Here is a 26,757-nt window from a genome sequence, read left to right on the forward strand (position 1 = left end):
TGGCCCCTCCTTTGGTACTGCCCATGCCAACTTCCAGGCAGAGAGGAGGCCCAGAGGAGAGGGAAGCTGGGCAAAGGGGATGGCAGACTTCCAGCCTGGCCTTGTCCAACCCCTGGGCCTTGAGGGGAACTCTTCGGGATGGGGACTATGATCCAGGCAAAGCTCCAGGGAGCAGGTCTGCTGCCCGGCAAAGTCTGCAGGCAGATGTGAAGTTAGAAAGTGCCGGCTACCCCTTCCTGCGCCTGTTTAGAAGGTAGGACCAGCTTCAGGTGTGACCCTTCTAGGTCACTGGATGGACTCCCGAGTGGTTTGTGGGTCACAGTCTGATGATGAGACTGTGATGTGACCACAGTGAGGTCCTGGGCAGGCCCCTTCTCTTCTCTGGATTGACGTTTCTTACCTGCAAAGGTCAGAAGGGGGTGTGGGGGGTTGAAACCTATGATTACCAAGGTCTTTCTTGCTCGGCTTTAAGGGGGAAGGTCATGTGGTGGAAGTCATGCTAGGTGGGAGACCTTAGAAGTAGGCTTGGCTTCTCTGGGATCGCCAGTCCTTCTAAAGTTTTGACTCTGCAGGCATAGAAGCCACATGCACCCTTACCTGAACATGCGCGTGTACACACACACACACACACACACAAAACTTTGTAAATCTAGAGACAGACTAGTTGACTCCAGAGGTAGGAGCCATCTCTAGGTAGATTTTTTTTTCTTTTCTTCCTCCCCCTCTTTTATTTTATTTATTTATTTTTAACAGATGATAAAACTGAGGCCCTAGTTAGGGATTTTCAGAGTTTGGGACTTCCCGGCACCCTCTGGCTGCTCCAGTTCAGCTGTCCCAGGACGCTCCTCCCTCATTCCCCACCCACCCACCCCCGGAGCCGCAGGGGAGCACAGACCGGGAGTCCCAGTGTGTGTGTAGGGAGGGGGCACCCCGCTGTAGGGGCTGTCCTCAGCCCAGCGCCGCCCAGCCTAGTGGTCGGTCTTGTAAGCGGGGCGCCCTGGCGCACTCGCCGGGGCGCCGGTAATCGAGGGCGGAGGCAAGGAGGGAGCGACCGCTGCTGGGAGGGGTGCTGGGGCGAGCTCGCGCGCTGTGTTTGGTCTATCGGAGGCAGCTGACCTTTGAGGAGGAAATCGCTGCTCTCTGCTCCTTCCTGTAGTAACAGCCTCCACCGCCGCCGCCGTCAAGAGCCGTCAGGAGCCGTCAGAAGCCCCGGCCTGGAGCGACAGCCGCAGGCGCTCCGCAGCACCAGGTGGGTGGGTCGCCGTGACTCCGCCCGCGGCGCGTGGACAGAGGATCTAGGCTGCAGCCACGTCCCTGGGATCTAGCACCCTGGAGTCCCCACGGCCTGACACGGGACAGACATCTGTCCCGCCTTCGAATGGGAGCTTCAGAGGGAGCAGGGACAAGGGATCCGTGCAGGCGGCAGCCAGGGGTGGACTCACGCAGTGGACACTGACATTATCACACTCCACTCGGAGCGGGTAGATTCTGGAGTGCAGCCCAGGGCTTCCCCGAAGACAGCGTGGACCCTTAGTCTTCTCTCCCTGACAGCCCCAGACACGTGCCTGGGGAGACCTGCACCTCCAGTGGCTGTCCCAGCATTGGCCTAACTTTTAGGTTGGAACAGTCTCCCTTCCAAGAAATTGAGTGTGGGTCTTAGGCTGGGTGGCAAGAATTTTTGTGTTTGTCTAGTTAGGGACTGTGGGCCTCTGTGTCTTAAGTTTCTCTTTCGGTTTGTAGACCCCCCTTTTTTTATTTAGTCTGGGGATAGCTCCATCGAGCGAAGGGACATGGAGTGAAGGGACAGGAAGAGAGAAGGGCAGCCTCGAGGGTTCCTTGTTGGAAGGGAAGGGTGGCCATCTCTCTTCCCACACAGGAAAGCGTGCCTGGGGTGAGAGAGGAGCCTGGCCTCACCTCAGTCCTTAGGTCCTTTCGTGGCACTGCAGGGCATTGGCAGGCTAGAGACTTCTGTGGAACAAATGACTTATCTTCTCCCCCAGGTAAACAGCCATGGCGGGCTGGATTCAGGCCCAGCAGCTTCAGGGAGATGCCCTGCGCCAGATGCAAGTGTTGTATGGGCAGCATTTCCCCATCGAGGTCCGGCACTACCTGGCCCAGTGGATCGAGAGCCAGCCGTGGTAGGTGCCCCATACCCTGAGTCTTCACCTCCAGGCCAAGGGTCTCCTCTTGTGGTTTGGTATGACTCTGGTTCTATCTGTCCTTGTGCGGAAGGGGTGGTGTCTCTGGGAAAGGGGAAGAGGGAAACTGGAGCTATCAGAGGGGAGACTCATCTAGACTTTGATGCTTATACAGCTGTGGTGAGCAAGTCTTGTGGGACTGGGATGCCCTGAATCACTCTTGATGCTTTATCTCCCCTCTTTTTATGTTCCAAGGGATGCTATTGACTTGGATAATCCCCAGGACCGAGGTCAGGCCACCCAACTCCTGGAGGGCCTGGTGCAGGAGCTGCAGAAGAAGGCGGAGCACCAGGTGGGGGAAGATGGGTTTTTGCTGAAGATCAAGCTGGGGCACTATGCCACACAGCTCCAGGTGGGTGTGAATGCTTTTGCCTTCTGCAGGAAGGGGCCCCCTTAAGCTCTCTCCCAGCATCAGAACCCCTGGGATTTTTACTGGCCTGGCCACTGAGTCACCATGTGACCAAAAGCTTACTGGCAACTTTTCTTCAACTTCCCCCACCCCCTCTTTCTAAGTCAGACCTGTTAGATCTTTTAACATATTACAAAGCAAGAGGTGGGAAGGGGTGGGGAGGGAGGAGAGGGGTGTTTCCAGCAAGGCGGGGCGGTGTAGCAGCACTGTGGATAGATCTAACAGTAGAGAGCCCTCTTGAGTCAGGTGGACACCTCCCCAGGACAAGGGAACCCTGGCAGTCTAGAAACGAGGGAATAAGGCAAGCAGACAGTCCCCTTGGGGCTCATTTAAAATCATGACAGCTGCTGAAGAGAATCAGACTCGCCGTGGAGCAAGAGCTGGATAAAAGGGCTTTGAAATAAAAAAAGGAACCTCCCCTATATATGGAGGGGAGCAGGGATTTTTATGGAATCAGGAAAAGGGTGTGGGTGGCATTTATGGTCAAGCATTTATCAGAACCCACTTGTATTTCTTAGAGAACCCCTCTTACCTCCAAACAGTGGGATGTAGGGGGAGTGAAACCTCATCCTAGAGAGAGGAAGAAGCAGAAAGAACAGGAGACGAAGCAAAATAGGAACCCAGGGCCAGGTGCCTAGTGGAAAGCACCTTGATGCTGGCCTCGCATGTCTCTGTCTGTCTCTTGTGTCTGTCTCTGTTGTCTCTGTCTGTCTCTGCGTCTCTCTCTCTTTCTGTCTCTATCTCTCTGTGTGTCTGTCTCTGTGTCTCTCTGTCTCTGTCTGTCTCTCTGTCTGTCTCTCTGTCTTTGTCTGTCTGTCTGCCTGCCTGCCTGCCTGTCTGTCTGTCTGTCTTCCTCATTTGCCCCAGAACACATGCCTAGACTATCTGAACATCAATTTTCCCATCCATGACTTGAGAACAGTTTGAGTTTTTGTCGTAGGATTTCCATGCTCAAGAGAGTAAAGGCTGGTGTGAGGTTGGAAGCACTTTGTGTTTAGACTCTGAGTTTCTAAGTCGCTATAAACCTGGTAAGAAGTTCTGGAAGTGGAGGGGCAGAGGAGAGTGAAGGTGTCTGATAATCCTAAGGGCTTCCCAGGAAAAGCTGAGGCTTAGGGGAGAAGAAGAAGTGAGTGCCGCAAGGAAGCCAGTGGGATCAGAACTAGGTGGCTATTGGTGGTTCTTGTGTCCTCTTTCAGAACACGTATGACCGCTGTCCCATGGAGCTGGTTCGCTGTATCCGTCACATTCTGTACAACGAACAGAGGCTGGTTCGCGAAGCCAACAATGTGAGTGTCTGTCTGTAGGCATGGGGAGAGGAGCTGGGGAGGCCTTCATATGACTTCCTCTCTAGATCCCACCGTGTTTATGTAATGGAGAGCACAGGAGAAATAAAGGACAGGGGCAGGTGTGAGAGGCAGTGTATGTCACGCTGTGGACAGGACAGAGTGACTCGTCGGCCCAGTCCCTGGCTCCATCCCTGGCTCTCTAAAGCCTCTAATTCTTCTTTTCTTTCATTTCCTTCCCTTTCTCTGCCTTTCTCAAAAATAAGTTATCTTACTTTTAACTTTTTAACCTCATGTGCAAGTGGCCTTGGAAACTAGGGCCATCGGGACCCCTGGAGCTACAGGTAGTTCTGAGGTGCCTATCTATGGGTGCTGGGAACTAAATTTGGGTCCTCTGCAAGAACAATATACATGTTCTTCACGCTGAGCCATCTCTCCACAGCTTCCCTTTCATCTTTTCCTTTCTTTTCTTCCTTCTTCCTTTCCTGCCTTCTAATGACGACCCAATAGGTAGAGCTAAGCAAGATAGAGCTACCAATTCGTCCCCAGTCCTCACTGTCGTCAACTGGCTCTAGCAATCGTGCTTTCCTGATAAGGTTGCCATGAGGATTAAATGAATTTGTATGCATGCTGAGTATGGACAGCCGCATTGCAAGACAGAAGAGAAGGTTTTACACGTGTGCACACGCACTAAATAAATCTTTAAAATAAAATAAATACTTAAAACAGAGCAGCCTATGCCTAGGAGTCCCAGCAAAGACAGGACTCAGAGTGAGCTGAGTTGTAGGGAGACAGACACAGGGCAGCTGGCAGGAGTGTGTCCTGAGGGGGCAGAGGCAGGAAGGAGCAAGGATGAAGGATCACTTTCGTATCCTAAAATAACAACAGTGCACTTTGGAGTAGGAAGATGTTGGTAATACCTTAGGGGTTGAAGACTTGTAAGCGGTTAACACGGCAAGAGGACCAAGTGGGGTGCCACAGTGGACACAGACTCAAGAGCCAGGCACTGAATTTCCCAGCCCAGTTCCTGCATCCCTGAGTTGTTGAGATTGCAGAACCACCTAGAAAGCACACAAAAGACGTCACCTAGGTTGAAAAACTCTGTGTCTACAAAATGGGGTTGAAGTGACTGTCTCAGGACGATCTGCCAGCAGAACACTGCAGGCTGGTGCCATACCAAGTGCAAGGGCCCTGGGGCAGGCACATTCGAGGTTGAAGGAACAGATGCAGAAAAGCACACATACCTGCTGCGCGTTGGCAACAGGCAAGCTGGGACGACACAGAGGCCACCTGCCAGGCTGGCTAAAGCCGGGCCAAGGAGTTTGGATTTTATTTTGAGAACACTTTGTTGGAAAGTCCCTGAACACACGGTTGTCTCTCAACCAGATGCCGTAGGCTTGGCAAAATTCAAAGGGACATTGGTGATGTCTCTCCCTGTCACTTTATCTCAGAGGTCTCCAGGATGCCCCCCCCCCCCGTGACAGGTTTGCCTCTTTCTCTGTCCCTCCAGGTGTGAGGACTCAGAGGCTGTGAATGTGTATAGACTCTGTCTCTTACTTGCCCCCAGCACTTAGCGCAGTCAGTGCCATTGCATCAACTGATAACTATGGAGTTGAGGGAATGAATTGATCATCCTTAGGAAGAGCATCCTTAGAGAGATCATGTGATGCCTGCCATGTGTCCCCTCCTAATTTCTCTATAGGAGATTTGATGGACTCTCCATATTCTCTAGTGTAAACCAGATCAGACACAAGACATTTCCGCCGCAGACTCTCCATTATTTCCCAGGCCCCCTGTTTAACTTCTCCTTTTCCTTTCTGCTCCAACTCTGTCACTGACTATCCTTTAGCCCTCCCTTCTAATCCCAGATTTGGAGTTTGAGGTGTCTGGTGTTGGTCCCCTCCTTACTGCCTGGCACACAGCTCCTGTCCCTTTCCTTGAGTCTATCTTTATTTGGTTATTTGCTTTTTTTACTTTGTTTGTTTTTTTTCCGAGACAGGTTTTCTCTGCATAGCCCTGGCTGTCTTGGAACCCACAGAGATCCGCCTGCCTCTGCCTCCCAAGTGTGCACCACCACTGCCCACCCGGCTCACTCATCCTATTGTGTCCCCAGTGCAGCTCCCCTGCTGGTGTCCTGGTTGACGCCATGTCCCAGAAGCACCTTCAGATCAACCAAAGGTTTGAGGAGCTGCGCCTGATCACACAGGACACGGAGAACGAGCTGAAGAAGCTGCAGCAGACCCAAGAGTACTTCATCATCCAGTACCAGGAGAGCCTGCGGATCCAAGGTGAGGCCTGAAACAGGATCCAGGATGCCGTGAACATCCTGTAGGTGGGAGGGAGAAACATTCTGTGATCTCCAGCAGAAGAGGAGGCTCACCATCCCTGGGCACTCTGTCCAAAACCTAGTAAGAATCATCGGGGCTTCCAGGGGCTTCAAGCCTCTGCCGTGGTCCAGGTGCTGAGCTAAAGCCCTTAGCCCGTCACATGCATCATGAAAAGCAACCTCACATGGAACCTGCAGAGGGCAGAGCTTGATGTCTTTGTTTTAAAAGGAACTTTAAAGAGAGCAAAGAACTTGGCCTAGGATGACTGTAAATTGCAGAACCAGATCTTAACTAGAGATAGGTCATAAACCCCTGTTATCTTCGATACCAAGAGTCTCCCCCTAGACTCGGGCAGTCAGTGAAGTGTGAGCAAACAAAAAGATATGGATCAAGCGTGCCACAACCAGAGGGAGCACTTGACATGGAGTCGGCTGGTTGAGTGGGCTGAGATAGAACTAATTGACCAGCCTTCCCTCTACTTGAGACTCTAAGGGGACCTGGTCCTAGAGGCAGGGTGACTGAAATTTTTCTGCTATCTCCTAGCTCTATAGTATGTCACTGGCTGTTACAGTAACAGTGTGGGGAAAGAAACAACTGTTTCCCAGGGGTAGAGACTTAGCTAGGGATTTTAGTACTTTCCTATGTATTGAGGGATATAAATGCATAATCAAAACTCAACAACATATATATATATATATATATGTATATATATACGTATCTACATAAAATATTATATCTGTCACAGAAACTGTAAGAAGAAAGAGTGATTTTTATTTTGTTGAGGCAAGATCTTGCTATGTAGCCTTGGCAGACCTAGAACTCAGTATGTAGACCAGGCTGGATTCGAACTCACAAAGATCCACCTGCCCTTGCCCTCCTGAATACGGAGAGTTAAGGCATGGAAAGAGTAAATTTTTTGCTCTCTCTATGTATATTTTTCAAAGATATAAATCTTCCTCTACAAACTGTTTTATAGTACCCTGTGCTTTGAAATGCTATGTGTAATCATACCTTTCTTTGAAATATTTCTAATCTCTCTCATGATTAATCCCTTCACCTGTGTCTTGTTTAGAAATGCATTGTCTGATTCCCATCTGTCTGCTATATTTTGACGTTGTGCTTTTACTAGCCTTGATACTATCTTTATATTGAACTCTACCTGAACTAGAGAATGTGCTCTCTATGTTCTCAGAGCTTACAGCTTTATTGAAACTTTGATATGGCCCAGAATATGCTCTGTCTTGATGAACACATCTTGTGTGCTTGAAAAGAATGTGATTTCTATGGCTGTCTCCTTAAACAACAAAGAAAGCAGGAATTTGGTAACCATGTAACCATAAAAGGAGAATAAAAAAAAATTTACTCTAAGGGGCTACAAAGATGGCTCAGTGGTTAAGAGCACTGTCTGCTCTTCCAGAGATCCTGAGTTCAATTCCCAGTACCCACATGGTGGCTCACAACCATCTGTAATGAGATCCGATACCCTCTTCTGGTGTGTGTCTGAAGACAGCTATCGTGTACTCATATACATAAAATAAAGAAATAATTCTTTAAAAAAAAAACTCTAGATTTTCCAAAGCCAAATTTGGTGAGTGGAACAGAAGTGGCCCTCCCCAAACCCCTTTGGTTTTTCCACATAGGGTTTCTCTCTGTAGCTCTGGCTGTCCTGGAACTTGCTCTTGTAGACCAAGCTGTCTCTGGCTCCCAAGAGCTGGGATTAAAGGTGTGCACCACCCCCACCCCTGCTAGAGTGGCTTTCAGGTAGCCATGTACTACATACACAACAATGTGTTGGTCATCGATGGAACATGGCTATAATGTTACATACCACAGAGCCTAAGTATGTAGTAAGCCATGACATCTCACTTGTGGAGGTTTCTGATATCCACACAATGACAAATCCCCTAACGATGCATTCTCAGAATATATCCACATTCTTAAGCAACGCATGACTGTATTTGCAAATCTCTTTCATGCTAGCCTTGATAAAAGATAGCTGTGTCTTGCTCTCAAATCTGTGGTAATGTCTTGCAGCCTCTGGAAAGTTCCACTGTACACTTGTTAGATATCAGGAGAAGACTCTTGCTGGGGATGTAGCTCAGTTGGTAGATTGCTTGGCCAGAGTGAAGAGGTCCCGGGTTCAATCTGCATAAACTGAACCTGGCGACCCATGCCTGTAATTCCAGTAATTGGGTGATGGAGGGAGAAGTTTTAGAAGTTCAAGGTCATCCTTGGCTATACAGAAAATTCAACCTAGCCTGGGCTAAATTAGATACTGTTTCAAAGCCAAAAAGACAGACGACCCGGGCCTAGTAGTGCTTCTCTTCTCAATCTCAGCACTGGCAAATGGCTTTCGGCAAGAGGGTGAGGAATCTAAAACTAGCCTGGGCTACATAAGAAACCACACCCCCCACTCAAAAAACATGACATGGTAAATATGAACACATATATTATATATGTGTGTGAAATTATCAAAAAGAAAAATAAAAATTATTTTAAAATAAGAAAATTAAAAAGCCATTTTTACTCCCAATCATACAATTATCAGTTAAAATCCAAGATCCATTTGCAATAATTTTTGTCTTTAGAGTATATGACATTGATACTGTACAGTAAGAAAATTCAAAAGTTTTTGAACGGATTTTGTTTTTGCTGTGTCGGTATATTATCCATATACTATGCAATTTGACAAGTTAAAAAAAATTCAAGCTGGGCAGCACGCCTTTAATCCCAGCACTTGGGAGGCAGAGGCAGGTGGATTTCTGAACTCAAGGCCAGCCTGGTCTACAGAGTGAGTTCCAGGACAGCCAGGGCTACACAGAGAAACCCTGTCTCAAACAAACAAACAAACAAACAAACAAACAAACAAACAAATTAAGCAAAAGACAAAAAAAAAATACCATGGCAAGGCCATTAAGGTCTTAGGACTTTATGAAAAATATTCTCCTGTTCTGAGAGAAATTTCTGAGCCCTTTCTGAGGGTCTCAGGTATTCACCAAGGGACCTTTAAAAGTAAATGACTCTTTGAAAACCATTGAACTTGATCTTTTGATTTTTTAAAAATGATATTTATTTGTTTGTTTGTTTGTTTGTTTATTTATTTATTGTGTGTGTTTGTGCATGCCTGTGTACATGCCCATGACACGTGTAAGCCATTGTAGACATGTGGAAGCCAGAGAACAGTTTTAGGAGATGGCGCTATTCTCTAATGTGCGTCCTGGGCATTGAACTTGGAACTTGGGTCTTCATGCTTGCCAGAAAGCATTCCCTAGCCAGGCTAATGATCCTTTTATTTAGAAAGAGGGTTTTTTTGGTTGTTGTTGTGGCCATTGGGTTTTTTGTTTGTTTGGTTGGTTGGTTGCTTTTGGGTTTTTGGTTTTTTTTTAGCTGATTTCATCAACTACTAAAAGAGAGGTATCAAAATATCCTATCATGACTATGCAATTGGCTACTTGTATAGTGCTTTTTGTAAGTGTTTCCCTTATGAATTTTGAAACCGATAGCAGGTGCAGGTGCAAACTCTTAGGATTAGTTTGCTTTTCTGATCAATCATATTGCCAATTCTGCAATGTTTTTCTTTTCGTGTTCATTCATTTATTTATGTTAGGCTTTTGACAAAAGGCTGTGTTATGTACCCAAGGCTGGCTTTGAACTCATGATCCTCCAGCCTTAGCCTTCCAAATGTCTGGATTACAGATGTGCCTCGTCATGCCCATCTCTTCCTTCCTTCCTTCCTTCCTTCCTTCCTTCCTTCCTTCCTTCCTTCCTTCCTCCCTCCCTCCCTCCCTCTTTCTTTCTCTCTCTCTCTTTCTCTCTCTCTCTCTCTCTTTCTTTCTTTCTTTCTTTCTTTCTTTCTTTCTTTCTTCTTTTTTAGGATTTATTTTATTTTTATTTGCGTGTGTGTGTGAGAGAGAGAGAGAAAGAGAGAGAGAGAGAGAGAGAGAGAGAGAGAGAGAGATGAAGGCAGTTGTGAGCTAGGACAGAGGATCTGGGAATCAAACTGGGGTCCCCTGGTAAGAACTTTTAAATTTTGAGCATCTATCATACTTTTTTTTTGGGGGGGGGACAGGATCTTTCTGTGTAGTCTTGATGATCCTGGAACTCACTATGTAGATCAGGCTAGCCTTGAACTCACAGAAATGCACCTGGCTCTGCCTACCAAGTACTTGGGATTAGAGGTGGCCTGCCACTCCCAGTTTATCATGGTCATTCCTAAATTTCCTTCCCCCCCTCCTTTCTTCTTTTCTTCTGTGCATGTGTGCATGTGTGCATATGTACATGTGAGCACTGGTGTCCTTGTGCACTTCTGCACGTAGTTGGCCAGAGGTTGGTAGCTAGTGTCCTGTCAGTTTTTCTCCATCGTAATTTTGTAATGTTGTCTCTGGCCCCCACCCCTCTATGGAGCTGGGGTTTCACATGAGCACCTCATGCTGGGCCTTTATGTGGGTGCTGGGATGCAGGTCCCTATGCTTGCACGTAAACATTTCAGTCACTGAGTGATTTCACTGGCCCCTTAGCCACACTTTTAAAACATTTATAATGTATCAAGACTAGTTGTAACATAAAAAGGGTTTGTAATGTTATCATGCTATTGGGTTTTGCTTCGTATTTATTCTATTTTATTTTTAAGCTCAGGCAGGTCTCAGTCTCCCAATGCGCCTGACAAAGGCCTTGAACTGCCTCAACCTCCCAAGTGCTGGGATTTCAGGCATGGACTATCTCTCCCTGACAACCCGTTTTCAATGGAGCTGTTTCCGTTGCCTGTGCACAGCCCTAGCTTTGTGTGCCAAGTGAGGTTTGCAGCCATATGTGTGTGGTGTCAGTTTGTCTTGTTTATCCTGCTGGATACTGTAAGCACAGAAGGCTGGAAATATAGTTCAGTCAAAGAACATTTGGCTGGCACGCACGGCACTCTGGATTTGATCTCCAGCACTGCAAATCAAAATGTGAAGTACTGATCTGTTTGCAGAAGGGAAGACCCAGTTCCTCCAATGGAGCCAAAGGTTGTCTTGGATCACTTGGCCTCCTTCCCAGAAACCTGTTCAAATGGCCAGGAAAAATCTAAATGGATCCTCGAAGGGGAGTCTGGGCGAGGGCGTAGGCAATCCTGTGTTCAGTAGGATGTTCTGAATCTAGTCCCTAGTCCTTCCATCCACCACACTGCAGGAAGATGGGAACCATATTCCCGTGGGCTCGTCCTGGCGGCAAGTTGCTTTTGTCTGTCCCAGCTTGTGTGTCCCTGGGGCAAGGACCAGGTCAGTGTGACCTGGTTCTTGGAGGGCAGCCAGGAACTTGAATGAGACATGCCAGTTTACACAGTTTCTTGACTAGACCTAACTAAGGATTCAGGGAAGCTCAAGGACCACAAAAGAAGAGTGGTAAATGCCAGCATTCAGGGTCTCTTTAATGTGGCACAGGGGAGGGTTGCCAGCCGTGGGGAATAGCCAGGTAGCTTCAACCCAGGTAGCTTTCAAGTGTTTGACGCTGAGCTGAGCTGAGCTGAGGGAACTGAGATGTCGCTGAGCCCTTGCATTTGTGTCCGCTGCTTGACTCTGTTCCACGTGTGTCTCTGGATTTCTTCTTGAATGTGAAACAGGTGCTGGGGTGAGGGGTGAGGGTGGAGCTCAGCTGGTAGAGCGCCTGCCCGACATGCAGGAAGTCACTCAGTTCCCAGTATCACAGACAACTGTGTATGGTGGGCTACGTCTGTGAGTATCCCTAACAATGGAGAGAGAGTCAGGAGAAGTGAGAAGATTAAGATCCTTATGTCAACACCCACCTCTGACATAACACACACACATACATGCACACACAGAGAGACATGCTCGAGCACCTGCACTGCACATACATACGCCCATGCCCACATGCACACACATGAGTATTAGGACTTCGTAACATGTTACTGCCACCCATGGGCTTTCCAATAGCTGACGGTGAGAGCCTGTCACTCCTCGCCTTGTTCCTTATGAGAATCTTGCAAATTGTGGTGGCTATTCCTGGTTGTCAACTTGACAACATCTGGAGTGAACTACAATCCAGAGCCAGAGGGTACACCTGTCATCCAGATCTTGAGGCTGGAAGACACAAGTTTCTGACCGGGATTCTTGGCACGGAGATCTTGAGGCTTCTGCATTAGATGTAATTTCATCACTTGAGCAAATTAACCCATCTCCTGGTACCTGGTATGTGGCCATTGATCTGGCAAATGCCTTCTTCTCAGTCCCTATCCATAAGGACCACCAGAAGCAATTTGCTTTCAGTTGGCAAGACCAGCAGTATACCTTCACAGTTTTGCCTCAAGGATATATTAACTCTCCTGCCCTGTGTCATGACTTAGTTAGAAGGGAGCTTGATCTTTTGTCTCTTCCACAAAATATCACATTGGTGCACTATATTGATGACATTATGCCGATTGGACCAAGTGAGCAAAAGTAACAAGCGCTTTGGATTCATTGGTAACAAATATGCGTATCAGAGGATGGGAAATAAATCCAACTAAAATTCAAGGACCATCTACCTCAGTGAAATTCTTAGGAGTCCAGTAGTGTGGGGCATGCAGAGATATTCCTTCTAAGGTGAAAGATAAGTTATGGCACCTGGCCCCTCCTAGCACCAAGAAAGAAGTTGTTCAAATGCCTATGGTTTCTACTCCTGTTACAATGCCATCTGCTGCCAAGCATGCGCCTATAGCCTCATGGGGTGTTCCCTGTGGTTGGCTGACTGAGAAGAGAAGACTAGGGCCTGGTTTACTGATGGCTCTGCACGTTATGCAGGCACCACCCAGAAGTGGACAGCCACAGTATTACAACCCTTTTCTGGGACAACCCTGAAAGACACAGGTGAAGGGAAATCTTCACAGTGGGCAGAACTTCAGGCTGTACATATATGGTGTTAGTTTGTTTAGAAGAAGAAATGGCCAGATATACAGTTGCTCACTGACTCATGGGCTGTAGCCAATGGATTGGCTGGATGGATGATCAGAGACTTGGAAAGATCACGATTGGAAAATTGGTGAGAAAGACATCTGGGAAGAAGTGTGTGGATAGATCTCTCCAAATGGGCAAAGGATGCGACAATATTTGTGTCCCATGTAAATACTCACTAAAAGGTGACTTCAGCTAAGAAGGAGTTCAGGAATCAAGTGGATAAGATGACCCCCGTTCTATGGACAGTCAGCCTCTTTCCCCAGCCATCCCTGTCATTGTTCAATGGGCACGTGAACAAAGGAAGTGGCCATGGTGGTTGAGATGGAGGTTATACTTGGGCTCAACAACACAGACTTCAATCACCAAGGGTGACCCGGCTACAGCTGGTGCTGAATGCCAGATCTGCCAACAGCAGAGACCAATCCTGAGCCAGCAACCTGGTGGCAGGTTGACTACATTCCACTCCCTGGGCCAAACATATTCAAACCACTACACTAATAATATTCTAGGGGAGCCTGGGAATGCTTGTGTGTCTGTCCATCTGTCCGTCCGCCTCTCCTTCCTTCTTACTTGGGTGCTCAGTTGAGCTCATGGTGCCCCACCCCCACCTCCACCCTCTCCCCACCTCCCACCCACCCCCAGCCCCCATCAGGCATCCTGGGCACTGTGCAGTCCCAGCCAGTCACACTGCTCCTGAGCAAACACTGCTGAACTCAGGGGGTGAATGAATAAGATGGAAGAGCCAGAGCCTCTGGATGGGGCTTCCATGTCAGGGACCGGGCTGAAGGGGCTTGTCTCTGTCACCCCTCATTTGTAACCTTCGTCTGTCCACCAATTAGGACCAACCTGCATAGATGTTACGTGTGACAGTGCCATTAGTTTTTTCAATCACCGAAATAGCCTACTGAGCTGGTGTCAGGATTCTCCCTTTTTTACAAATGGGGAAACTGAGGCACGGGAAAGCAAGGTATTTGTCCATTTTCACCCAGCTTTTATTTTTTTTTAATATGGGAATTGGTGTTTTTCATGCATGTGTGTCTGTGTGAGGGTGTTGGATCTCCTGAAGCTGGAGTAACAGACAGTTGTGAGTTGCCGTGTGGGTGCTGGGAATCGAACCCAGGTCCTCTGGAGGGGTAACCAGTGCTATTAACCTTGGAGCCACCTCCCCAGCCCCTCTTTACCCAGCTTTGAAAGAGCAGGGCTACTTGTGCCATTCTTGAGACCTATGAGGAAGCTTGCTGACAGTTGTGGGGGAGGGGGCAGGCAAGGGCCGCCAGGCAGGGCCGCTAGGGCCCTCTTCTGCTTCACTCTGGACACTGCTCCCACTGCTCAGGGGACATGCAGCAAGAGGCTTATGAGCACAGTCTAGACGCTGTCTTCTGAGGGCACATCCTTTGCCACTCATGTCTGGAGGCACCCTGACTTGTTACAGACAGGATGCCTGAGTGAGACACTCACTCCAGAGCATATGAGTGCAGATACTATAAGGTTCCTGATGGACATGGGAGATGATGCCCTGTCCCCTCCTCCAGCTCAGTTTGCCCAGCTGGGCCAGCTGAACCCCCAGGAGCGCATGAGCAGGGAGACGGCCCTCCAGCAGAAGCAAGTGTCCCTGGAGACCTGGCTGCAGCGAGAGGCACAGACACTGCAGCAGTACCGAGTGGTTAGTGCGTGCCCTGCGACCCTCTGCCCCAGAGGGAGCTCTGTCACCTGAGATTCAGGGCACCAGGTGGGGGACAGAGCCTGGATGGGAGCAGGGCCCCTCTCTCCTGGGGTGGAGCGGGTGTGAGGGGGCCAGGCCCTGGGTTCTAGGCCAGGCACTGAGGGATGCTCGCCGGGAGCCAGAGAGCCGCTGTTCCCTCGCACAGGAGCTGGCTGAGAAGCACCAGAAGACCCTGCAGCTGCTGCGGAAGCAGCAGACCATCATCCTGGACGACGAGCTGATCCAGTGGAAGCGGAGACAGCAGCTGGCCGGGAACGGGGGTCCCCCCGAGGGCAGCCTGGACGTGCTGCAGTCCTGGTGAGGGTGAGAGGTGGGCGGGGTGGGCAGCTTGGGCAAGGATGCCAGCTGCCTCTTCTGTCCCTGCCGTGGCGTGAGCAGCAGATGCCCACTGTCTGTGACAGCTCTCACTTTAGCAGTATCTTGGCTCTTGATGGGACTCGGCTCTTCAGACCTGTGCCACCTCCCACAAGGGACAGTGGTGCCTTGGGATGGGCAGGGCTACCCTTGAGCTGGTTGGTTCCAAGTTGGGGCCACCCTGACTGTCTTCTGCTTTTGAAAAGTGGGACTCTGCTCAGTGTGCCTGTGCAGGAGAGCGGTGGCCAAGGCCAGCACCTTTCTGGGGCGGGGGGTGCTTTGGTGGGAAGGAGGAAGAGTAGCATGCATCTTCCTCCCCTGGCCTGGGCTGGAACAGCAGCCGCCGTCCCCCTGAAGGCCCCGGGCTCCTTGCAGGTGTGAGAAGCTGGCCGAGATCATCTGGCAGAACCGGCAGCAGATCCGCAGGGCTGAGCACCTGTGCCAGCAGCTGCCCATCCCAGGCCCCGTGGAGGAGATGCTGGCTGAGGTCAACGCCACCATCACGGACATCATCTCAGCTCTGGTCACCAGGTGACGGCTGCCTCCTGGCCATGCTCAGAGGGACATGGCAGTTCCTGGGGTGGGCACGTTGAGGCCCTGGAGCTGTCCAAACCCAGAGCTCTGCCCCCTGCCCCGCCCCATCCTACTCCGCTGCTCCTCTTCCTCCCACTGTGGCTCCATAGCTCTGCTGCTGTGGCTGTCCTGGCCCAGTGTGTGTTGGGGACACTGCGGGAAGCACCATAGCCTCCAGCCTCCCTCACACCTGTCTTCAACCCCCATGTCCTCCTCTGGAACAAGGGCAGGCGCCCTCCTCCTCTGCCTGTCTCCCTTCTCCCATTAGGTCCCACAGAAAGCCCCTCCTTCCTAGCTGGCCTCCCAGCTCTCTTCCCTGAGCCAGCATGTGGCAACTGTCTGGTCTCTTGTGTCCCCCGCAGCACGTTCATCATCGAGAAGCAGCCTCCTCAGGTCCTGAAGACCCAGACCAAGTTTGCGGCCACCGTGCGCCTGCTGGTGGGGGGAAAGCTGAATGTGCACATGAACCCCCCGCAGGTGAAGGCGACCATCATCAGCGAGCAGCAGGCCAAGTCCCTGCTCAAGAATGAGAACACCCGCAAGTGAGTGTGTCTTTCCCTTCCCACGGGTGCTTTGTGGGGTCCGTACGTGGGCAAAGCCCAGGCTTCAGCCCTTCCAGGTGTTCATGTGTTCCTGGTTCTCCATAACACACTCCTCTCCCTCTGCTTTCCCAGCCTTGCCTGTGTGACACCTAGTAGGGCAGCCAGTGCTGATATGTACTGCCACTGCCATGTGGTCCTATCATGTATGCTGAGCAGTGGGCACACAACCGGGATCAAAAGAGAACTTGCCTGTTTCCTAACTGGACCACTGACCTTAGAGCATTCTTAATTCAGTGAACCATGACGGCTGGCACAGTTGAATGACAGGCAGGTGCCCACACTTATGGTGCCTCATGCAGCTGGTGCTAAGAACTGACATTTAGAGCCAGGAGTGGGTGTCTATGCCCAGTTCTAGGGTGGCAGAGGCAGGAGGATCAAGAGTTCAAAGGCATCCTTGGCTCTGTAGTCGATTTGAAGCCCACTTGAACAACAAAGAAACTCTGTCCAACAAAACAAAATAAAACAAAACCCAAAAAAACAACCACAACAAGCAAACTCAGCTGGGAATGGTGGTGCCTACCTTGATGCCAGTGCTTGGGAGGCAGAGGCAGGTGGATCTCTGTGAGTTCAAGGCCAGGTTGATCTAGAGAGTTTTGGGGCCACACAGTGAGACCCATAGTAAGACTCTGCCTTACAAAGTAAACAAAGTTCTTGAAGAGTCACAGTCAGGTCACGGTTGGATGTGGAATGGGTAGTGAATGAAGGTCAGGGATCAGGGGTTGGGGAGAGAGGAGTCTGTTTGTTTTCAGGCAGACACAACATGTTGAGCTGCAAGAGCGTAGAGAGGCATATGAGAATGGAGAAACAGGTCAGGACAAGTTATCCATATAGTGCTTGAATGAATGAATGAGTGAGTGAGTGAGTGAATGAATGCACAAACAACTGAGGCTTTTATCCTGGAGGCTTGTTCATCTTTGATGGTCCCATTAGCAGCATGTCTCCCAGGCCCAGGGATGTCAGTTAGTGATGCCGTGCCTGTCCATTGTGCACAAGGCCCTTCCTGCGGTTAGACCTTGGCACCACGCTGTGACTCCAAGCCCTTCTCTCTTGGCAGTGAGTGCAGCGGCGAGATCCTGAACAACTGTTGCGTCATGGAGTACCACCAGGCCACTGGCACGCTCAGCGCCCACTTCAGAAACATGGTGAGGAATGGTCTGCCGTGGAGGGAAGGTCTGCCCAGGATTGGGGCTTGGTGGCCATTTTATCCCCGGTTTTGCAGTCACTGAAAAGAATCAAGCGCGCCGACAGGCGTGGTGCAGAGTCGGTGACGGAGGAGAAGTTCACAGTCCTGTTTGAGTCTCAGTTCAGCGTTGGCAGCAACGAGCTGGTGTTCCAGGTGAAGGTGAGGGTCCAGCTACTCCACCCATGAGGGCCATCCAGCTAAGTAAAGGGACCTGCCCAAGGTGACCTAGCGCCTGTGGGAAAGCTGCAGGTTGAGGTAGGTGTGACAGTGTGATCCATCTTATCTGTAACCTGTAATTCCCCAGAGTTAGGAGCCAAGCAGGAGGACCACAAGTTTTCAGAGCAGGCCTAGGCTCCATAGTAAGATTCTGACCAGCCTAAGCTACCAAGGAAAATCATGTCTCAAAAAGAAAAAAAAAAACACCACCACCAACAACAACAACAAAACGGGCTGGAGAAATGGCTCAGAGGTTAAGAGCACTGGCTGCTCTTCTGAAGGTCCTGAATTCAATTCCCAGCCACCACATGGTGGCTCAAAACCATCTATAATGTGATCTGATGCCCTCTTCTTGCATTCAGATGTACATGCAGACAGAGAATTCATATACATAAAAATAAATAAATCTTTTTTTAAGTAAGCAAAAATTGGCTTAAAAAACAAAAACAAACAAACAAAAACAGGGGCTGGAGGCCAGGAGAGATGGCTCAGTAGTTAAGAACACTGGCTGCCCTTCCGGAGGACCTGGATTCAATTCCTAGTGCCCACAGAACAGCTTACAACCATCTGTAACTCTGGTCCCTGGGGATCCAATACCCTCTTCTGGCCTCTATGAGCACTGCATGAATATGGGATATACATACATACATACATACATACATACACACACACACACACACACACACACACACACACACACATATATATATATGTACGTATGTATATATATATATGTATATATATACATATACATATATATATATGTATATATATACATATACATATACATATACATATATATATATATATATACACATGAGGATAAAACACCCATATACATAAAATAAAAATAAATAAATCTTTAAAACAAAACAAAAAAAGAGCTGGAGACTGTTTCAGCAGCACCTAAGAGCATTTGCTGTTCTTGCAGAGGACCCAGGTTCTGTTCTCAGATCCTACACTGGATGGCTCACACCCACCTATAACTCCAGTTGCAGGGGATTCGACGGCCTCTCTGGCCTCCACAGTCACCTTTCTGGATGTGGTCTGCAAATCCAGGCATTTGGGCACATGCATGCACATGAGAAATCTTTAGAAACAAAAATGTGGTACTTGCAAGATGGCCTCGCTGGTGCAAGCTCCTGCTTTATGGTCCTGAGATCTTGAATTTGATCCCTAGAGCATACAGCAGACGGTGAAAATAGAAGAATTGTCCTTTGATGCCCCCATGCATGCTAGAGCAATATGCTCTCTCTCTCTCTCTCTCTCTCTCTCTCACACACACACACACACACACACACACACACACTTGTAATAATAAAAAATAAAATACAATTTAGAAAGCAGGTTAGGGAATCTACCTCAGTTGGTAGAGTGTCTGCTTAGCAAGCTGGAAACCCTAGTTTTGTTCCTCAGCACCATCAAAACAAAACAAAACAAAACAAAACAAAACAAAACCCAGGAATAGTGGTGCACGATTGTAACCCCAGAGATATAGGTCAGAGGAGCAGTTCATCCTTACATAGGGAATTCACAACCAGCCTGGGATACATGAGACCCTGTTTACAAAATAACACAACAACAAAAAAACCCACATAAAATATAAAATATCAAAGCCATTCAGTAGTGGTGCATATCTTTGATCTCAGAGGCAGAAGCAGGTGGATTTCTGAGTTTGAGGCCAGCCTGCTCTACAGAGTGAGTTTCAGGACTGTCAGGGCTACAAAGAGAAACCCCATCTTGAAAAACAAGGAAAAACAAATGATAGAGCTCTGAGTGCTCTTGCCTCAGCCCAGTTACCCCGTGAACCTCTGTAGATTTGCAGGCTCCTGACGGCTGGGTTCAGCAATTACTTGGGCAATAGGCTAAAAAGAAATATACCCTTGGGGCTCTGTAGTTTTGCTTTAGACCAAAGTCGTGCTATATAGACTAACCTAGCCTTGACTCCACAGCCCTGCCTCCATCTTCCCGACACTGGGACACTAAGCATAAGCCAACAAGCCTCGCACACGCTGCCTGGGCTTTGCTCATGTTTAGAACGGTTGGAAGGGTCTGTGGTTGAACAGTGGGTTTGCGATAAGGGTCAGGGGTCTCAATTCTCCTGCACAGGGCACACTGTGTTGAAAACCTTCAACCCTTACTCTCTGACCTCCATAGACCCTGTCCCTCCCTGTGGTCGTTATCGTCCATGGCAGCCAGGACCACAATGCTACTGCCACCGTGCTGTGGGACAATGCCTTTGCTGAGCCGGTGAGTTCTTCTGGGTTCACTCCCTTGGCCTGTAAGCCCTACAATTGTCCTCAGGTTAGGCCCCAGAGCTGAGCCAGACAGTGAGGCGGGCAGGGTGAGGCGAGTGCCTGTCCCATTGGCTGGCAGGTCCTAAGGGTCTAGCTAGGTTTCAAGCATATCTCAGGGGTGTGTGTGTGTATACACATTTCCAGCTCCCTCAGTCTTCCCTTTCTTATCTTTTTTTTTCCTCTCCCTCTCAGGGCAGGGTGCCATTTGCTGTGCCTGACAAGGTGCTGTGGCCGCAGCTGTGTGAAGCGCTCAACATGAAATTCAAGGCTGAAGTACAGAGCAACCGGGGCTTGACCAAAGAGAACCTCGTGTTCCTGGCACAGAAACTGTTCAACATCAGCAGCAACCACCTCGAGGACTACAACAGCATGTCTGTGTCCTGGTCCCAGTTCAACCGGGTGAGAGGCTGGCCACCAGAGCTAGCTATCTGCCGTCTTGAGGCTAGCAGCCCATCCTCCACTCCCAACCACACTCCCCATAATCAGGAGGGGTTGACACTTAGACCACAGAAATGCAAACAGGGACCACGAGGCATCAAGTTCAGCCATGTGACCCGAAGCAGGATGATAAGGGGAGCCCTGAGCTGAGATCTACTCACGAGCCCGCCATTAATTTTGAGGCCTTTGGTGCCTCCATTTCTCCATCTATTCATGAAATGATCTCGGTGGATCTGGCCAGCACAGACAACTCTTCTTAGCTTCTGCCCCACTCACAGGATAGCCCCATGTATAGAAACTTGAAGACTTGAGTGTGTGTGTGGGGGGGGTTGCGGGGGGGGGTCAGTTCATGCTCTGCTGAGCAGTTGGGAGCAGGCGTGGTGGGAGCTGCTGTGACGTGGGGTTTCCTGGCGCTCACAGGAGAACTTGCCCGGCTGGAACTACACCTTCTGGCAGTGGTTCGACGGGGTGATGGAGGTGCTGAAGAAGCACCATAAGCCCCATTGGAATGATGGGTAAGAATCAGGACCCTGGGGGCCTGCTGTGGGTAGAAGGCTCTGTGAATGGTGCCTGCCTACCCAGCAATGACGCCCCATGTACCACCCGCCCAGGGCTATCCTGGGTTTCGTGAACAAGCAACAGGCCCACGACCTGCTCATCAACAAGCCGGACGGGACCTTCCTGCTGCGCTTCAGTGACTCGGAAATCGGGGGCATCACCATTGCTTGGAAGTTTGACTCTCGTGAGTTCCCATCTTGCTCACACTCCAACCCCTTGAGTTCTTGTCTTCCATCTCTTCACTCCCGTATCCATCAGCACCCCTGTCGTTAGCCAGCTCCCACTTCCGGTAGAGGCAGGAAATGAGCTTAAAGTATGGGAGGCGTGGGAAGGGAAATGGCTCCACATGACTTTTGGTCTCCAAGAACCGAAAACCACTGACTTCACAGACAGCAGACACCTGGTGAGACCCTCAAGTTTCATGCCGTCCTCACCCCTTCCATGCTGTTTGCTGAGTAGAATGTTCCAGCATGAGCTTCCTTGAGTGAGGAAGGAGGAAGGCGAGGGTTGCAGGTCATGCTGAGAAAGGCTCTGAATTTTTTTAAAGCAGTTCTTCCTAAAATCCCATGATCCTCTGGGACTGGGCGCTTTTGGAACAAATTGCTCCTTTTGCAGCGGACCGAAACCTCTGGAATCTGAAGCCATTCACGACGCGAGATTTCTCCATTCGGTCCCTGGCCGACCGGCTGGGGGACCTGAACTACCTTATCTACGTGTTCCCAGACCGACCCAAGGACGAGGTCTTTGCCAAGTATTACACTCCTGTACTTGGTGAGTCCCGCTTCCAGGAGGGCTGGCCGGGGCCATCTCCTTTATGGGCTTTGGGTCTCAGCATGGAGGATTTCAGGGTACACCTGAGGAGAGAGAAAGGGAAACCTGCCCCAGCTTGCTTCTCTCCTGAGCAGAAAGCTTCTCTCAATTCTACACCCACCAAGGAAGAGGCGAGAGCCAAGGGAGGAGCTGGGGCCACGCCCATGAAGAGTTACTTTTCTGCCCCTCTAACCAGCAGCTCTCAGCACTTTCGCGACCCCCACAACCCGCCCCAAGTTAAATTATCTTCCTGGTCCATTGGTGGGGTTTGTATTTTGTTGAAGCCGTTTCCTTGGCAGGCATGCAAATGGTCAGGAAAGAAACCAGGAGAGAGGATAGGGTTGAAGGAAGCCAGGGATCTCAGTGGTCCCTCACGCTGGGTCCATTAGCAGGGGTTTATCGGAAGTCCTAGGGAAATCGCATCCCTCAGAAAGCTCCAGGCAGCGTGGGCAGGAGGCTGAGGGCAAGTTGTGCTCATTGCGCTTCCCCCCTACCCCCACCCCTGCCCGGCAGCGAAAGCAGTTGACGGATACGTGAAGCCACAGATCAAGCAAGTGGTCCCTGAGTAAGTGTCCAGAGCCAGCTCTGGGGCTCCCGATACCTCTCTGTCCTCTTCTACCTCCAATACTGGGAAATGTGGCTTAAGCCCTTGAGAAGGAAAGATTCAACTGTCCTGGGATAGCACCCAGGACCTCGTGCCTGCAGCTTGAGTCCCAGAGCCCAATGGGGACACTTTGATCAAATGACATGAAGATGCTAGAAGCCCCCACCCCCACCCGCCATCTGTACCACTGGTCTCTCTGGACCCTGAGGCCGAGGTCTGCTTCTTTTTTGCAGGTTCGTCAATGCATCCACAGATGCCGGAGCCAGCGCCACCTACATGGACCAGGCTCCTTCCCCAGTCGTGTGCCCTCAACCTCACTACAACATGTACCCACCCAAGTAGGTCATGGTTTTACAGGGGTCCATGGGGAGAAACTGGGGCTGGGCCTCAGGCTAGATTCTTGAGGTACAAAAGCATCCAGAGGTCCCCTGAATTTGACTTTATCCAGGCCTGGGCTGTAGCTCTGCCCAAGTTATAGGAAGGTGAAGTCAGTCGCTCAGAGCATTTTGGAACTAGACAACAAGGGTCCTGTCCTCTTTCTGGTACAGTTTATATGATCCTGAGAAATTTTTCTCAGGTGCATGTAGAGGCAACAGGTGTTCCTCCCCACCTCCCCTGGGGTGGGGGTGGGGAATTGGGATCAGGCTCAAATGGAATGGTGATGTGGAACCTTTACATGTAGGGTTGTCAGAAGGGTGTAAGACGCTGCTGCTGCTTCTGTTGGCATGGATACAAGGAAGGAGTGGGAGAGTTGGTCCTTTCTAAGCGATAGTGGCCAAGGCTGGATACCTGGGTTTAGGGAGGTAGCACACTGCAGTTGGACAGCACGTGGCAATCACAAAGACTTACATTCTCTTTTAAAAGTTTTAAGTTGTGTGTGTGTGTGTGTGTGTGTGTGTGAGAGAGAGAGAGAGAGAGAGAGAGAGAGAGAGAGAGAGAGAGAGAGAGAAGAGAGAGAGAGAGCACGAGAGCTTGCATGAATCAGTTCTGTGCTCCCACTATTCCAGGACTGAACTCAAGTCACCAGGATTGATTTGTTGGCAAGCATCATTGAGCCGTATCTCCAGCCTCTATATTATCATTTATGTATATGGTATAGATCTACGTGTCCATGTAGCTCTGTGCAAGTGTGCACACGTGCGGAGACCAGGGGTCAATGCCAGACATATTTCTCAATCACTTTCCACCTTATTTTCTGATCTGTCTCTCACTGAACCTGAAACCCATTTGCCTAGGCTGGCTGGCCAATGGGTTCCAAAGATCCCCCTGTGTCTGTCTTCCCCACCCCCCTGTGCTGGGGTTACAGACACACTGCCACACCGATATTTGTGTAGGCACTGCAGATCTTACCTCAGGTCCTCTTGCGTGTGAAGCAGTCCCTTGGCTCAGGCACTGCCCAGCCTCCTTTGGAAGTTCTTACTAGCGATGTGTATTGTATGGAGGGGTGAGCTTCATGATGGTATTATCATTCAAGCCCTAGGCTCTGATTCTTAGGCTCTATGTAGTCCTACTGGCCTGGAATTCACCTGTCTTTGCCTTACAAGTGAAAGCTGGGATTAAAAGCCTGCACTACCACACCCAGCCAAGATCTAGAGTCTGATTCTAGCTGCAGGTGGCTCCAAACAAGTTTCCCAGTTCCTAATTCTCACTTTAAGATGGTTTGGAGGATTAGTGGTCAGTGGCTGAAAGCCACTACGGGGGGGGGGGGTCATGAAGGATGTGGTAGCATATGTAAGTGAAGAATGTCATACATAGGTGAGTGGCCAGTCACCTTGTCTTATAAGTACAGGCAAGGGGAAAACGCCCTGAGATCATGGTATGAAGCAAGAGTGGAATGGAAGTAGATTATCTTCCCCAATCCAGCCTGGTGGGAGTTCCAGGCCAGGCTGCCATGGGTCCTGTCCTCAGGAGACTCCAGTCTTTGTGAGCAGCAGCCTGAGGACGCTCTATGGGGGTTTGGAGCCATGAGACCTGCCAGTTTCTCCAACATCCCTCTCTTTGCCAGCCCTGACCCTGTCCTTGACCAAGATGGCGAGTTTGACCTGGATGAGAGCATGGATGTTGCCAGGCACGTGGAAGAACTTTTACGCCGGCCCATGGACAGTCTCGACGCCCGCCTCTCCCCACCTGCTGGTCTCTTCACCTCCGCTAGAAGCTCCCTGTCCTGAACGCTGGACTCCATGCTTCTCTTGGAAAACCACCTTCAGTGTGAGGAGCCCACGTCAGTTGTAGTATCTCTGTTCATACCAACAATGGCTTTGCACGTTTCACAGGGCTACCTTGCCCACACAGTTCTGGGTTTGTGGCTAAAGCGGTGGTGACCTTTTTGTTCAGACCTCAAGGGCCCCCAGGGCCTCTCGTGTAAGAGCTGAACCTATCATTGCTGACAAACCTATTTCTCCGGTGTCCTTTTTCTGTCCAATGGCCATTTCAGTGAAATTCTAGAAAAGGCAGGGAGGCAGGTTTAGGCAACTAAGTTGGAGTTTTACTCCTAAGCTAGAAGCTTCGCCCAGACCGGTGTGCTCCTGTCCTCGCACAGGTGGAAGATTGGGGTTCATCTTAGTGACCCTTTATACCTTTGTGTATACATACGGGCTGCAGACTTTGTGATTGCTCGGTGTGCTTAAGCTGTTCCCTTCAACACAGCAGAGGGCTGCCACAGCCGAGTGTCAGTTCTTGCGCCAGGGTGGATGGACGTGAGATTCAAGTCTAACGGCCTTGTCCACGTTCCCACCATCCCTTTTCTCCATTCGATATCCTCACCCTTCCAGATGGATTCATCCTTCTTGCTTTTTTTTTTTTTTTTATGTTTTTGCTTTGCTTTTTTGAGACAAGGTCTCTCCATATATCCCAGACTATCCATGAATGATCCTCCTACCTGTTTCTAGAGTGCTAGGATTACAGGCATGCATGACCACACGTGGCCTCATCCTTTCTTCCTTTCCTGTTTGCAACCTTGCTTATTATATCAGAAAGGAGGGGAATACTGGGGGTCTGGGAGGAGGAAACCTGGGGCGAAAAACCTGTAGCACACAAAACCTGTACACACTGTCTGAAGGAAGGGGGTGGGGAGCGCTCAGTCTGCTCCACTCTGCTGGGCGGCAAGACCTAGAACGGGCCCTGCACTGTCCCACCATGGGTTGTGGTCTCAGAAATCGCTTCAGCAGCTCTTCCCTGGAGGCTGTGACAGAGCAGCCAGGAGGAGCCGACTAGGAGTCCTGGCTTCCAACCTCTCTGAAGGAAGCAGAGGGATGCTTTTTATATTTTGTACATAGAACTCAACATTTATGTAAACAGTGTTTTTGAATAAAGTTTTTGTTGGTTTGGTTTTTGCAAATCTACCAGTCTGCTTCCTGGTTTACTGGGCTGTGTGATGGATGGGCTTTTCACTAAAGTTGAAGTTTTGTTCCCAATTTTAGCTTGGAGTTATCTCTGCTCCCTCTGCTGTGATCTTAAGGGTGCTGCTGCCCTAAAGCAGTGTCAGAAAGCTAAACACTCTCTCTCTCTCTGTGTGTGTGTGTGTGTGGTGTATGTGTGTATTTGTTAGGGGCTACATGCCCAGGAAAATGTGTGTGTGTTAGGGGCTACATGCCCAGGAAAGCAGGGGTTTAAGGGCTTGGGGAAAGAAGGTGCAAGAATGAAAGCAAAGCTATAGTCCAGGCTACCCCTCCCCAGCAGCCCCCTAAGCAATCACAGGGGCCAGGGCCAGAGTGCCTGTCAACCTTCCTGTGGCCAAGGGCATTAGAGAGCCTGGACAACAGCCCTTCATCCCCTGGCCTCTTCCCAGAGCCTAGCAGGTGACATCAGCCAACTGCTGCCATAGACTGAGAAAGCAAAGGAAACTAGTCAGGACAGAGAGGCCTGCCTTGCCCTAGCTGGACCTCTGGCACCCAGGTACAATTAGTCCAGGACTCAGGGTTGGAGCCTTGGACTTAAAGAGCACACTCCTGGGCTGGAGTGAGCAGGTAAGAGCACTGACTGCTCTTCCAAGGTCATGAGTTCAAATCTCAGCAACCACATGGTGGCTCACAACCACCTGTAACAAGATCTGACACCTTCTTCTGGCGCATCTGAGGACAGCTACAGTGTACTTGTGTATAGTAATAATTCTTTGGGCTGGAGCCAGCCGAGGTCCTCAAATTCAACTCCCAACAACCACATGAAGGCTCACAACCATCTGTACAGCTCCAGTGTACTCATATACATCTTTTTAAAAAGGGGGGGGGCACACTACTGAGGATTGAGGGTTGGGGCAT

General features: G+C 49.9%; 1 protein-coding gene across 5 annotated transcripts; it reads left to right on the forward strand.

The window, feature by feature from the left end:
* The first annotated feature begins 23 nt into the window (after positions 1 to 23).
* On the forward strand, positions 24 to 25,842 carry Stat5a (signal transducer and activator of transcription 5A). Of its 5 annotated transcripts, none has more exons than NM_011488.3 (20): positions 24 to 253; positions 1,157 to 1,249; positions 2,001 to 2,138; positions 2,394 to 2,550; positions 3,804 to 3,893; positions 6,004 to 6,178; positions 14,676 to 14,806; positions 15,012 to 15,163; positions 15,596 to 15,751; positions 16,156 to 16,335; positions 17,450 to 17,537; positions 17,615 to 17,737; positions 19,952 to 20,044; positions 20,284 to 20,490; positions 20,950 to 21,044; positions 21,141 to 21,271; positions 21,703 to 21,858; positions 22,411 to 22,462; positions 22,735 to 22,839; positions 24,507 to 25,842. In NM_011488.3, exons 3-20 carry the CDS (start codon positions 2,011 to 2,013, stop codon positions 24,667 to 24,669), a joined length of 2,382 nt encoding a protein of 793 aa, NP_035618.1. In that variant the 5' UTR covers positions 24 to 253; positions 1,157 to 1,249; positions 2,001 to 2,010; the 3' UTR covers positions 24,670 to 25,842. The 5 variants fall into 5 exon arrangements, with proteins under 5 accessions (NP_035618.1, NP_001349609.1, XP_006532784.1 ...); NM_001362680.1 differs by lacking the exon at positions 24 to 253 and adding an exon at positions 329 to 408; XM_006532721.2 differs by lacking the exon at positions 24 to 253 and having other exon boundaries at positions 874 to 1,249.
* The last annotated feature ends 915 nt before the right edge of the window (positions 25,843 to 26,757 follow it).

Source organism: Mus musculus, chromosome 11 (genome assembly GCF_000001635.26).
Source record: "Mus musculus strain C57BL/6J chromosome 11, GRCm38.p6 C57BL/6J".
In the NCBI taxonomy this organism is placed as follows: domain Eukaryota; kingdom Metazoa; phylum Chordata; class Mammalia; order Rodentia; family Muridae; genus Mus; species Mus musculus.